We start from the raw sequence: 15,353 nt of genomic DNA on the forward strand, positions 1-15,353 counted from the left end.
CGATAAGCCAAACGGCCTCCTTCTGCACTGCAGGGATTCTATGATCTTGCTTCACATACTCAAGGTCAACTAACAATTTCCCTTATTTTAACCAGAGACTGGAATGATTAAAGTACATGAAGCATTTAGACTGCTTACTTTCTTGCAGAGATCACTATTATTTAAAGGCTTTGGCAATACCATGTGTAAAAACCACAATTCAGAAGAATGTGAACATGATTGATCCTGCACCTACAAAAATACTAATCTATATTAAATGTATACATTTTTGTAATATATTAGATAATATATTTACAAACACATGTTTCTAAATTTAGTTCGTTTTTCATTTCTAATCTTCTTTGGGTGCAACACCGCATACACCGGTTGGTTTGCAGTGCCTTACCCAAGTGGGCCATTCTTTACACAGTCTGAACAATGAATGTTATGGCTATTTTATCTTGGACAGCAGAACAGTTAATGTTCAGCCACAATCCATGCCTAACAGCAAGAGGTCATGGGAAGTATATAAATGCATTTTGGCAAGGATTAGCTAATTCATGACTGGCCAGAAATCAAACCTGTGGACTTCCTAGTCTGGATGGCTTGCCAATTTGCCATTTTAACCAGCTGCATAATTGAAGGAGTTACAGAATTAATTGTTCTGCCCTAAAAAAAAATTTAAGTACAATTACTTTTTAAATACAATTACTTAAACAACGGGATCCAACACCAGTAAAATATTGAAATATAAAATACCTGCTCAATCATTAGATTTGGATATTAAATCCAAGTCATTAAACAATTTAGGACTATTTGTATTTTTGAAACTGATGTATTGACGCATTGGGTCTTGGGTGGGCATCTATGACCTGAAATTAACTAACACCATATAACTGCTCTTATACTGGCCAAATTAGAAGCAGGTACAATGAGACTCTCACTCCTGCCTTAGCAATAACCAGGAAGAAACAAAGCACACAGGCAGCTTTGGATCTCACTCACATTACTTGCCAATTCCTCAGTGTGGGTGCTCAGTAATCAGTTTTGTAAATTTTCCACTATATGAAAAAAAAGAGAAACTTCTGAACATCAGATCCTGCTTTACATTAATGGTTGAACAGAGGCTACACATATCAACAGTACTGATTCAAACTGAATGTACTTTAATACCACCAATTTGACTTATAATATGAATAATTCTAAATGAGACTTTCTCTTTGCCATTAACATGATACTTAAAACAATGAAATAATTTATTTTTTTAAATAAATTCAGAGTACCCAATTCTTTTTTTTCAATTAAGGGGCAATTTAGTGTGGTCAATCCACCTACCTGCACATTTTTGGCTGTGGAGGGTAAGACCCACACAGACACGGGGAGAATGTGCAAACTCCACATGGACAGTGACCTGGGGCCGGGATCGAACCCGGGTCCTCAGTGCCGTGATGCAGCAGTGCTAACCACTACAGCTCTGTGCTGCCGCACAAATCATAGGTAATCTAATTCTGTATAGGGTTTTAGCTCAGAGTTGGTTTAAACATTTATTTAGAGAAAGGCTGGGATAAAGGAAACTCCCATTGTGGTTTCTGAAGTTGAAAACTGTGGATGCCGAACAAGAGGCCAAATACAGACTGCAATGTAATAAAGGCCATACATGGTTACCTCGTTAAAGTAGTTCATTTTTTTTAAAGGGGAATATCTGTTCTGCTTTTTATGGAGTTTGGTTATGCACATGCAAGGACTTCTGGCCTCTACAACACAAGAGTGTGCTCCTTGAATGTACCAATTTATTTATTACCCAATCAAAAGCCACTTAAAATTGTGCCAGATTCTTGTAACAATTAAAAATATTTAGTTTCACAAAACAACAAAATATCTAGCGTTGTTGACAAAAGCAAGTGGGAAAACAATAACTTGTTATGAATATTCTCCATGGGCAGGGGAAGGCTTGGCTTTGAAATAACACAACACAATTTTGACAGAGGAAATGAGGCAAGATGTCCAATTTTTATTGAATAAATGTTTTATTCTTTCAGAATTTATTTGTTTTAATTAACCAAGTTACCATTCATTGAACTATCAATGTAGCCAAACTTAGATGGCCTGATGACCAGCGGTCTGAGTAAAACAACTCACTGTAAAACAAAACCACAGGATAGAGAATCTCCTAATTATTCTTCACAATCTGGTTCCGGAATGGAAGCCAAGTTTATCCAAAAGGAAGAGGGGATGACTGGTGGGCAATTTATTTCCAGATTGCTCATATAACTTTTCAAAATTGAACAGATAGTGGAATGAGCAAAGCTTAGGTCACCTGGCTAACCTCTAAAAAGGTTAATGACAGGAGGCAATTGAAATTATACAAAAAACACTAAAGCACTTTGTTGGTAACAGCATGAACACAAAGGTCAAGCATGGTAAAGAAACATGTTCCTCTGGCAATGTCAGGGAGATTTGCACCAATTCAGAAACTTTATGAACAAAGTGAGTGAACTGCACAATTCAATTAGGTATACCCATTATAAATTGAATATTTCTTGATAAATTAGTCTCTCGTCAAACCACCAGTGCCTGTGCCTTTAGGCACTTGGGTATTCCCCCACATGAATCCTCCTGCCCATGTACCTTTTAAGACCTATTTTGAAATTCATCCATTTGATCAAGCTTTTCTTCTATCTCCTCAGAATAGAATCACTAGTGCAGAAGAGGGCCATTCAGCACATCGGGTCTGCAACGACCCTTTGAGGGTACCCTACCTAGGATCAAGCTCCCACCCTATTCCCTTAACCCAGTAACCCCACCTAACCTTTTTGGACACTAAGGGACAATTCATTATGGCCAATCTGCCTAACCTGCACATGTTTGGACTGTGGGAGGAAACCGGAGCAGCCAGAGGAAACCCACGCAGACATGGGGAAGTGCAAACTCCACACAGTCACCCGAGGCTGGAATTGAATCCGGGTCCCTGAAGCGGTGAGACAGCGTGCTAACCACTGTGCTGCGCCCTTGCAGCAAGACCTGGATAATGTACAGGGATTCTTTGGCTAGCACTGATTTATTCCCAAGCATCAGTGAAGTGCCATGATATGGGCCGGCACAGTAGCACAGTGGTTAGCACTGTTGCTTCACAGCGCTAGGGGCCCGGGTTCCATTCCCCACTTGGGTCACTGTCTATGCGGAGTTAGCGTGTTCCCCCAAAGTCTGCATGGGTTTCCTCCCACGGGTCCAGAAAGGCATGTTTATTAGGTGAATTGGTGATTTTGAATTCTCCCTCAGTGTACCTGAATAGGCGCCAGAGTGTGGTGACTGGTGGATTTTCACAGTAACTTAATTGCAGTGTTAATGTAGGCCTACTTGTGACACTAATAAAAATGATTAGTTTTCTACATTAAATATTATTTAAATGAGTGTTGTTCTTGTTTATCGAAATTCTACTGTGCTAACAAAAACTGCATCTGCCTTGTCAATCCAGAGCTGCGAGTTGCTAAAAAGAAATGGGCAGTAGGCCAATAAACAGATATTAAAAGTGAGTATGAGTGCATCACGATTTAACCCTCTTTACCCCGCAAGGCCAAAATCAAGATTATCCAATTTGCCGGCAATCTCATATCTTTTACCCTCACTAGTGTCCTCACTGTATAAAAACTGCCAACTCATAAAAAGGACTGTGGCTTCGATCACTGCAAAAATAAATTATGTATGCTAGAGATTGACACCTGTTTTTTCCGACTGTGAACCTATGGGTTAGTGACATGGCTGGGTTTCTCAGGCTTGAGAAAATCAAGTTTGTGAGATGTTCATCATTAGGGTTCATTCGGAGGTGCCAGCCGTTTATCGACTTCATCGGAGAAAATTGAACCGTCAGCAGATTCAATATAGGGGTTAGGGAGCAAGGGGGGGTTAGGGAGAGGGAGTTAGAAATGGTCGGTCTAGCTTAGGCGAGAACTGTGGGAGATGGAGGGGTGTGTTAGGCATTGAACTATGTTTATGTCTGCACTTGTGTCTTTTATTATAAAACCATCAATGCCTTAATAACATTTTATTTTTATTTTCAAAAGAATATATTACACCCAGGGTACCATGTCGCAAACTTACAGATCATGAACAGCAATACAGGGATGCAAATTTAGATGATGTTGTAGCTGTTTTTTTTATTTTTTTTTTATTTTTAAAATTTAGAGTACCCAATTTTTTCCAATTAAGGGCCAATTTAGCGTGTTCAATCCACCTACCCTTGCACATCTTTTGGGTTGTGGGGGCGAAACCCACGCAAACACGGGGAGAATGTGCAAACTCCACACGGACAGTGACCCAGAGCCGGGATCGAACCTGGGACCTCAGCGCCGTGAGACTGCAATGCTACCACTGCGCCACCGTGCTGCCCTTTGTTGTAGCTGTTTTAAGAATATCATGCAATGCCTTAACAATAACGATAAGGATTGACTCCGAGAATATTATCCCATATTCCAATTCTGATTAAGAAAGGTAACTGCATTTGTCAGATCTTGTCAGATAAACAGCCCAGACACTGTAATTTACACTGCAGCAGGGTTTCATCCATAGGGGTGGACTTGAATCCTGAACCTCTAGTGAACTTGCTTAGGTATGGGATTGATTAATCAGTCAGCCAATAACTGACAGAACGCATACAAATCTAACCCCAGGACTGGTGATAGCCATCATACAAACAATGGAATTACCAACATAATCCATATGTTGTGCGTCATAACTTACTCTTGGAAAGGGCAGCTTGGTAGTGCAGTGGGTAGCACTGCTGCCTCACGGCGCCGAGGTGCCAGGTTCGATCCCAGCTCTGAGTCACTGTCCTTTTGGAGTTTGCACATTCTCCCTGTGTTTGCGTGGGTTTCGCCTGCACAACCCAAAGATGTGCAGGGTTGGTGGATTGGCCACGCTAAATTGCCCCTTAATTGTAAAAAACGAATTGGGCACTCTAAATTTTTTTCTAAATAATAACTTACTCTTCGAAATCTGAAGTTCAGTCAGAAGCATGCATTAAAAAGTTCAATATTTGCATAACATTTTTCAATTTCACATCTCACGGGAATTGACCATATTCTGTCTATTTTTAGATCCATAAAAGTAATGACAAATTGATTTTAAGACTACCCTAAAATTCCCATAAATTCAGAGCAGAGAAATAGTGTATTTGCACATATAGCATGAACCCAGTTACTGGCCTGCATAAAGCACTTAAATACAGGTTACTTAATCAGTTCGTATATCATATAGCTATATTTCCGAAAAACACTTTGAAAAGCAGTGTCAAATGGTGAAAAGAATGCTTCCTAAACATACAAGAGATCTCTGACAAAATATGTATGCTCTGCAAACAAAGCATGGGATTCATTTCTAGAGGAATAAAATTTAAAAGCAAAAAGGTAGGTTAAACTGATAAAACAGCTTCAGTAGATTTAGTAGAGTACCATGCAGGGTTCTAGGCTCCATTATTACAAAAAGGATACAGAGATATTAGAAAGATTCCAGAAAGAGTTTTGGCATTTGGTAGATAAATGAGAGGTTGCAGATTTGAGCTCTATTCTCCAGAAAAGAAAAGTTTGAGAGATAACTTTACAGAGGCCTTAAAAACTATTAACCGGTTTATCAGGGTAGCTAAAGAGATTATGTTTCTACTTGACGGGGGAGTCTAAAACATGAGGACACAAAAATAGCCACTAATAAATGAACACAAAAAACAGGAAATATATATTTGAGGCAACTAGTGTGCATGCAATTAAGGGGAACTTAGATAATTACACGAAGGAGGAAAGAAGGATATGCTGATGGGAGTTAGATAAAGTAGGCTGGAAGGAGGATCACGCGGAGCACAAGCGTCAGCATAGACCTGTTGGGCCATATGGTCTCTTTCTATGCTGTAAATGCTATATAATTCAGTATTATAGCGATATAATATACTTATCACTGGAAATATTAGGTTGAGGCTTTCTTGTTCTACAATCTATGCTGTGCAAAACCATCGTCCCCATTTTTAACTCATTTTGTTTTATGTTACAACGTTATTTCAATATTACACACACAATGAATGACATACAATATTACAAATAAAAACATTTAACTGGCATAGAAAATGCAAGTATTTTTAAAATTGTACTTGTTTCATAGAGAATTTTATTAAAAACATTAAAAATTAAACAAAAAAAGGGGGGACTGGTTTAGCACAGAGCTAAATCGTTGGCTTTGAAAGCAGACCAAGGCAGGCCAGCAGCACGGTTCAATTCCCATAGCAGCCTCTCCGAAAAGGGCCGGAATGTGGCAACTAGGGGCTTTTCACAGTAACTTCATTTGAAGCCTACTTGTGACAATAAGCAATTTTCATTTCATTTTATTTCATATCTTTATTATCACGTTGTGCTCTATTACCATCCCAGACCAGACTGCAACTGTAGCTAGGATACTGGACCGCAACCCCAATATTTTAAGTTTATTTGAAAGACTGCGGGAAGAATGATTCACTCCAGGAATGATTACATAACAAAATAGGGCTTGGTTATTTTTGAAACAAAACTTTATCATGACTATAATATTAAACTTATTAACTTCACACCCGGAAAGAACAGCTTAGTGTAACACTACTACTTAATTTCACATTAAACAACAAGAAAAGAAACATAGAGATCTCAATCTATATAACTGTGGGAGAATTGTGGAGTCAGCATGAGGCAGATCAGAAGGCAACTCCTCTGTCCAAAGTTTCACCACCAACTGCCTTGAATGCTTTCAAAATGTCTCTCTGCCTTCCTTGGCTTCACCCAGCAATGACCTAATCTCCCCAAGCTGTAAAACAACTTATCTCTGCAGGTTACAAAGCACATTAACTCCCTGGGAACATCCCCAGGCAAACCACTATGCATGAGCCCAAATTGAAAAACACGTTCTTCTGTCAATTTCATCTGCTGGTTGATAAAACCATCCAGGACCTGCAGAACAGAATTATTTTTAAACTAACACATTCTAACCCCAGGCTTTTAATTCTTAAATTGCCCACTACATTTATAATCCAATTTTCCTAACATTTTCCAAATATTAGTTTGATCAGGTTAATCTCTTGATTAATAAGGGGATATGGGGAGAAGGCAGGAGAATGGGGATGAGAAAATATCAGCCATGATTGAATGGCGGAGCAGGCTCGATGTGCCGAGTGGCATTATTCTGTTCCTATGTCTTATGGTATTATCACACCTCCCCCTTAAAAAAATAAACCAGCAATTTAAACAGATGGCATCATTTTTCTAAAACCCTTTCAACGGTAGGCATAAAGATGATATACAACTTGTACTCTATGTGATATATAATTTCACATTTTTAAACTGGCAAATACCAACATGAATATAATTCATTTTAATCTTCTCACATGTTATAGTCGTGATCGTAAATTTATACACTTCTTCAAGCGAGAGATTTCCAAAGATCCGGACGGGCTCCAAGATTGCGCCATATTGTTACAAAACAAAACCCTGATCAACAATTCAGTTATATGTAGTTGCCTGGCCCTGTCAGCAGAATTCCTCACTTGATAGGAAGACAGGTTGTTGTCAACACTGCAGCATTCATCATCAATTCTTCGCATTTATCAACTGTTTTGTATTCTTCTTCCTTTGGGGTCTGTTGACGATAGCCAAAAATAATTGGAAACAGCCGGTGCATTCAGACAGAGCAAGACAACAGTCATTGTATGCTGTAAGTTTGCTGAATATTCTGGCTATATTTGTAGCAGCTCTTCAGCCTCCGGATTCAGCATTCCACCACCGAAGATGCTCTCTATGAAACGGTGACAGTTCCAATCCTTCATCTGTCCCTCCTGACCAGATTCTAGAATCATCACCCTGTGTCTCTACCATGATAGGAATTTGACTGCTCTTGCAGCTCCACAGTTCCTGCATCTTCTTTCATTGCAACCTGTTGGCTTGTGATTAATTCCCTCTCTTGTTGAAGTTGTTGTTGCTCTTCATTTAGCTCATGCAGGCGACTGCTGGCATGTTGGAGTTCCTGTGCAATTTGATGCTGGATCTCAATTTTTTCCCAAATCTGCCTTTCCAAGGTCGAGGAGTTCTGTCTGGCTTTTACATAAATCGGCCATCTCTGTTTGCACCTGTGTTAACTTTAGTGGATTGAGCCTGTATGGATGTTGTTTACGGGAATATCATTTCCTATACCTACATAATGCATAATTACTTTCATACTTCCTAATTTTTTCCCACATACAGCTCTGTGTGACTGTAGTAACTCTTTTAGGTCATTTTAATTTTCCTCCTCGATTATTGAGGGTAACTCAATAATTTATCCCAATTTTTAAATACTTCCTCATTATTCAATTTAATTTGAGGAATGTCAACTTCAGAAACGTCTGGATTTATCTCTTCTCCCTGAGCTACAATGACTAAACACTTCCTCCTTCTTTCCTTCTTTATCAAAAAACTTTTTGAGAATATTAACATGACATTCATAGAATCCTTATGGTACAGGAGGTCATTCGGCCTATCCAGTCTGCACCAACCATCGAATGAGCACTCTGCCATGCCCACTCCCCCGTCCACCCCTTAACTTAACTTGCACATCCCTGAACACTAAGAGCAAATTATCATGGCCAATTCACCTAACCCGCATCTTTGGACTGTGGGAGGAAACCCGGGCACCCAGAGGACACCCACACAGACATGGGGCGAATGTACAAACTCCACAGAGTGACTCAATGCCAGAATTGAACCCAATGCCAGAATTGAACCTGGGTCCCTGGCGCTGTGAGGCAGCAGTGCTAACCACTGTGCCTCCATGCCGTCCTGCCATATGACTAAAAAATTCACACTGAGTTTTCCTTCTGTCTGGTGTTCTTATCAAATAATTCAACTCACTCAATTTCCTTTCACTTTGATAATACCCACTAAATCTTGCTTTTAATAGTTCACCTACCATTGGTAAAAATACTGGTACTTTCTCCACACTAATAAAACTACAAATTTTTGATTTCTTATCTCTCTTTTTTTCATTACCTGTTGTGACAATTAGAAATGTTTCCCAACCAACTAACCAGCCCTAGTTAACCTCTCCCTAAAGTTTGCCGCAAATCCCAACAATGTAGTCTCCGACTGCTAACTCACCAATTTCTCTTTGATCAATTTAAGTGGTCTTCTCACCTCATGACCAAAACTCAATATAAATGGACTGAATTTAGTCAATTCATTAGGTGCATCCCTAATTACTTATAGTATGAATGGAATTCCTTTATCCCAATCTTCTAGATAATCCTGACTATGTGCCCTCAACATGGTCTTAAGAGTTTGATGCCATCTTTATAATGCTCCTTCTGATTCCAGATGATATGCCATTTAAGTTAAATTGCTTTATTCCTATCCATAACTACCTTGAGCAACTTAAGACATAAAATTGGATCCTTGATCTGATTGAATTTCTTTTGGTTGTCCATGGGCCGGATTCTTCAATTTGCTGGCGCCAGGGGGTTTCCCGATGGCGTGGGGTTGCCCCACAATGGGAAACCCCATTGACCGACCGGCGTAACGGAGAATCCCACCGGCGGGTCGGGGCAGAAATGTGGCGCAGCGGGGCGGAGAATTCAGCCCCATATCTAGTAAAAAGAAAATGGCTATCTCCTCTACAACCGTCTTAGATACATTTCTTGATGGAATTGCCTCCGGAAAACTAGTAATAACAATAATAATCTTTATTGTCACAAGTAGGCTTACATTAACATTGCAATGAAGTTAATTTTGAAAAGCCCTAGTCGTCACTTTCTTCCTGTTCGGGTACACAGAGGGAGAATTCAGAATGTCCAAACTACCTGACAGCACGTCTTTCGGGACTTGTGGGAGGAAACCAGAGCATCCGGAGGAAACCCATGCAGACACAGGGAAAACTTGCAAACGCCACACAGACAGTGACCAAGCTGGGAATCGAACCTGGGACCCTGGAGCTGTGAAGCAACAGTTCTAACCACTGTGCTACCATGCCAAGCCCATACATGTCCATTATGGTTAACAGACACTGATTCCCACTTTTGGTTTTAGGCAGGGGTCCCAAACAATCAATTAGTCAAAGGTTCCTCAAATGTTAGAATGGGTATGAAAAGTGCTGGTTTGATTACTGCTTGAGGTTTCCTATTACCTGACTTGTGTGACATGTACAGCAAAATTCAATTTCAGCCTTATGCAGTCCAAGCCAATAAAAATATTTTTGTAATTTTGCTCGAGTTTTCCTTACTCCGACATGACCCCCTACTAGAACCTCATGCACTACCTGCAAAATCTCCTTTCTATAACCCACCGGTAATACCACTTGATGAACGTTTGCCCAAGTCTCATCTGCTTGAATATATAAGAGCTCCATTTTCTCATTAATACATTATTTCTAATGTAATAACACTCTGGTATACACTCAGATTCCATTTCCGTATATACTTTCTGAAATAACTGCTTTCTCTGAATCTTTCTGCTGCAATTCAACCAACTTGCTTGAACTAAAGATATCCCCTTCTTCCGCCACCTTGCCCTTTCCTAACTTTCTGATCAAGCATGGTTCCTGACAACTGAATCGCAGCCTCCCTAGCGGTACTCCTCAAGTTCTCTTTCCCCGTCTCAACCTGTGGCTTTGTGATCTGGTTACCACACAATCAGCAAACACTTCCGGGTATACTTTCTGCAACATCTTGGTTGTTTGACTTTCCACTGGCTTTTCAACCACAGTAGGTGCACTCCCACCTGTGATCCACCTGTATCATAAATTGTACCCCTGAAAAAGGTCATTTTTCTATTACTCCTGCTACCATTTCACCACATTCACCAGACTCTCTAACCTTACCCCTTACCTCACATTGTGGCACACACTCTCATCACTAATTGAACATATTACCATCTTTAAGGCAATACTCCTTCCAAACTACTTATCTCCTTACCTCTCACCATTAAAGACTGACGTTCCTGTATCCCTTAAGATTTTAATCTGGTCACCTACTCCATCTTTTACACAGGAGTAAACCTTTACCGTCACAAATAAAATCCTTAAAACCCTCTGGTGCCTGCTTATCCACCAACCTCTGAACCGGCTCTACACTCTATTGCACCTCTTCCGCTGGGACAATGGTTTTTCCCCCACTGTAATAAATCACTCCGGCTATCCTGTTTTACTGAGGCGGTCTTCCCAGTACTTTTCTTAAGCCACCAACACTGTGACATCACACGTCCAACTTTATTACAATGAAAGTTTTCTTAGCTCTCTATCACTATCATGGGTTTCCTTTTTGCTCTGAAGCACACTTTCCTAACATCACCAACAAAACCGCCTTTGCATTGGCCACCTTTAATTCCACATTTCCCCAGTTTCTATCCTTCACAGACTGAAATTGATGTCTAAAACCAAACCAATACTACCCCCACATGGTCTTTGGCCATTTCAATTGTTTAGCCACTTTCTCAAATGAAATGAAAAAGCCTTCCACATCCTTCTCATCAAATTTTGGCAATGCTTGAATATATTTACATATATCCCTACTATGCTTTTGACGAGGATTTATTTCTTCTCCCTTTAGGCCTTCCTCAGCTTCTGCCTTTAACTCCAACCTATCAAGCTGATGCTCTCCTTGCAGTGCCAGTCTCCGAAGTTCAAATTCTCTCTTTTTCCTTATCCTTTTCTTCCTTTGCAAATCTTTCCATTTCTACTTAATCTTCCTCTTTTCAATTTCCTTTTGAATAACCCTCTTTTTCCGCCATTGCCGATCTCTCCTCTTCTTTGCTTTCTGCCATTACCAATCTCTCCTTTTCTTCTGCCATTGCCAATTTCTCGGTTTCCTTTGCTTCCATTTCTAATTTCTTAATTTCCTTTTGGAATTGAATTCTAGCTAATTCTAATAATTCAGGCTGTGTCTCCGGCAAATTTAAATATTGAGCTATGGTTTGTATTATCTCTACCTTCCTCACCTCTTTTGATAAGGTTAACTGCAGCTTCTCCACCAAACCCAAAAGCTTTGTCTCCTTTTGTAAACCATCCCGAATAATCGCTTCCATACCCAGGAAAACTTTGGCAACTTAAAGAGCTTTCTCCTGTCACTCCCTATTTAAATTTCAAAACCTGAAAAACTGCAATCATTCCTCACACACTCACTGTCTTTAACTTCAATAATCCCAAGTCAAACAAGGAATTATACTTAAGAATCCAATCCTGATCCCGGACAAGCCCCCAATTTTATGACGATTCCAGACCTCAACAGTAGTTAGGACACTGGACCGCAATCCCAATATTTTAAGTTTATTTGAAAGGCTGCAGTAAGAATTATTAATTCCAGGGGTGATTACATGAAGAAATAGGGCTTGGTTATTTTAAAAACAAAACTTTATAACTACAATGTCAAACTTTTTAACTTAACACCCCAAAAGAACAGCTTACAACTTACACCTTAAACATTATTACTCCATTTCACATTAAACAAGAAAAGAAACATACAGTTCTCAATCTATTTTATTATGGGAGAATCGTGGTCTTAAAATCAGGCAGATCAGAAGTCCAGAGTTTCACCACCAACTGCCGCTCGATTGCTTTCAAAATGTCTCTCTTACTTCCTTGGCTCCATCCAGCTAAGATTTTATCTCTCCAAGCTGAAAAATAACATCTCTGCAGGCTGCAAAGCACATTACCTCCCCAGGGACTTCCCCAGGCAAACCACTATGCATTAGCCCAGACTAAAAAACACATTCCTTTGTCAATTTCATCTACCTACTGCTAAAAGCACCCAGCCTCCAGAACAGAATTATTTTTAAACAAATACATTCTAACCCCCGGCTTTTACCCCTTTAAAATTTCCCACTATATTTAGAATCCAATTTTCCTAACATTTTCCAATCGTCACAGCTCCTAGCACCTCCCCAAAACAGGCTACTTCTGTGTAGTTTATTTCTCATTGTGAATCAACAAATTGCTGCCATGCATGTAGTGATGACAAAGTGTTGCTGTTGAAAATGGCTTCATAGCTTATACACAGTGTATGAAAATGCAATGTTGCTCTCCTGCCACTATCTGTATATCCTGCAGTAGATTAAGTATGGTGTTTCATGATGTTATAAGCACAAAACATGGAATATCACATATTATCTTCAGTCCAGAAGTAAATGGGTGCATTAACAGATATAAATTAAATAATGCTAAGCTATTTTTCTAAATAGATGCAATACCTGAGTGGAGAGCTCACCCTGAACGGAACATCATTCATCTGTGGCAAGGGCCCACAATCAAGTGTTGCCAAACTTATTGGTACCAAACTCATGGGATGGGGGGGGGGGGGGGGGGGGGGGCTTTGTAATTATCTTTCCACCTCAAATGGCTCTCCACCAGTAATTCATCCTAGTGTGTATAAAATTATCCCCCAGATGCAACTAATTTTCAAAAGGGCAACTGTACTGCTAAATGCTTTCCACAGTTCAGTTGTAAGTGCATGGAAATATTCTTCATTACACAGGTACATTGCAAGTTTTGCTACGGCAGGCTTTTATGCTATTTTGTCCCATTATTTAATTACACAATTTTCAGAATCTCTCAGGGAAAAAATGATTAAAACAAGAATTTAGCAGTATAAAAAACAGGCAATAACAATCAGTGTTGATTTACTGACTTGTACAGTTCACCTTTTCCAATGACTGGTAAAAACAATATCCACATGATTCCCTTTGCTCTGATGTCATATTGTGGGAACTATTGGGTTATGCTCCTCTCCACCTACCTGTCACTGCTGGTACTACTGCTGCTGCTGACTGAATCACTGCTTGATGACCTACTCCGGGACCCACTGCCACTGGGAGAACGCCGTGACCTTGATGCTTGACTAGATCGCTGTGGGGACTGGTTTCCCGACCGTGAGGAATGTGGGGATCGACTCCTGCTGTGCTGATAATTTTTTTCCTGTCGTCTCCCTCTTACTTCCCGCGTAATATCTTCCCTGTAGAGGTCTCGGTGCACTACACTTGATATTGCAAACTGTTCCCTCCCTCTTTGTTCATAACGTGGATCATGAGCTTCAAATCGAGTTGGACTTCGACTTCTTGACCCATAATAAACTCCATGTTGTATAGTTCGATCTCGAGGATCTCTATAGTAATCCTGTTCATAATGTCTGGGGCGATCAAACCCTGCTGCTGTACGATCGTGGTGTCCATAGGCACTGTGATCATAAGTACGCTCCCTGTTATCAGAAGCCCTGTGTTGTGTTTGGGGTGGGGAGGAGGAGGAAAAAATAAGAATCTGTCAAGCATCAGCAAGATAGCAAAAAGTTCCCCAAACTGCCCCCTCTAAGCTCTGGGAAAATAAGCATTTGGATTTTAACTAAAGAGCAAGAGAAACAATAGAGAAATTAGCAATAGCGATGTATTCAATATCTTTCCAAATAGTTGGATCAGGTTTCTTTTTAACTTTTTAAATTAATCATCTGTGGGAGTTTGTGTTTCCAATTCCCAGCGCTTACAGACAATAATATATGTATTATACTTTAAGCTTTTGGTATTTGTACATTAAGAATTCTCCCACTGTCTGTTCCTTCTGCCCGATCAATTATTTTAAATTACACAGTTGATCATTTAAAAACTGTACAGGAAGTCCTTACATTTTTTAATATTGTGCCATACACCAAATCAATCCATGGGGCTCTGACAATCAAATCCCAAACTACAAAGATTAAAAAAACATCTTATAGCCAGTATTTAACTGGAAAACTCTTGTTTGGAAGAAAGCAGGCATTCAGCAGCAGCAGTTGTGCTGATTATGTATACTAAATGTTGGTGCTTCAATCTTATAATATTCAAATTGGCTAAACCTCTGTAATCACTTTAACAAGGACAGGATCAGACTGCACTTGCTGAAAGGTGAACCTCTATGCCCAAATTTCCAAGTGAAGTCCTCAATGCAGAACATTGAAAGTTGTACCAAAAGTAACGTTGTTGGTTGCTTGCCACGGACTTATGAAGTCCAAAAGACAACAAAAGCTAGCCTGATTCACTCTTCATATTTGTTAAAGAAAAGTTTTTTTTAAATCAACTGCTTTCTTCCAATGTTTATCCTATACAGTTAAGCATTTACTTCCTCACTATCAAATGCAGTGATACTTGTTTAATTTTATTTAGCTAATCGTATTTCCTAATTATCATGTGTTAAGGAGTGACCAGAGATTGTTAAAAGATAGTCTGATTCAACATAGGCAAAATATTTTGCAAATTAATTAGTCTAACAATGTGCTGCCTACGTAAAGAAATGAGGTCATTTTAATTTCTGAATTTTACATTATTCTACACGGTGTTATTAAATTACTTCATTTTCATTCTGGCCATTTTTGTCCCTATCCACTC

At 39.6% G+C, this 15,353-nt stretch overlaps 1 protein-coding gene across 9 annotated transcripts in view; it reads right to left on the minus strand.

The window, feature by feature from the left end:
* spen (spen family transcriptional repressor) overlaps positions 1-15,353 on the minus strand; it is a 118,621-nt gene that overhangs the window by 73,993 nt on the left and 29,275 nt on the right. For 7 of the 9 annotated variants that reach the window (XM_038821638.1, XM_038821637.1, XM_038821633.1 and 4 more), the window contains exon 3: positions 13,739-14,212. The exons of the other annotated variants lie outside the window; for them this stretch is intronic. In XM_038821638.1, coding sequence (XP_038677566.1) covers positions 13,739-14,212 — 474 coding nt within the window. The remainder of the gene's footprint in view (positions 1-13,738; positions 14,213-15,353) is intronic. 9 annotated transcript variants of the gene reach the window in all.

Source organism: Scyliorhinus canicula, chromosome 16 (genome assembly GCF_902713615.1).
Source record: "Scyliorhinus canicula chromosome 16, sScyCan1.1, whole genome shotgun sequence".
NCBI lineage: Eukaryota > Metazoa > Chordata > Chondrichthyes > Carcharhiniformes > Scyliorhinidae > Scyliorhinus > Scyliorhinus canicula.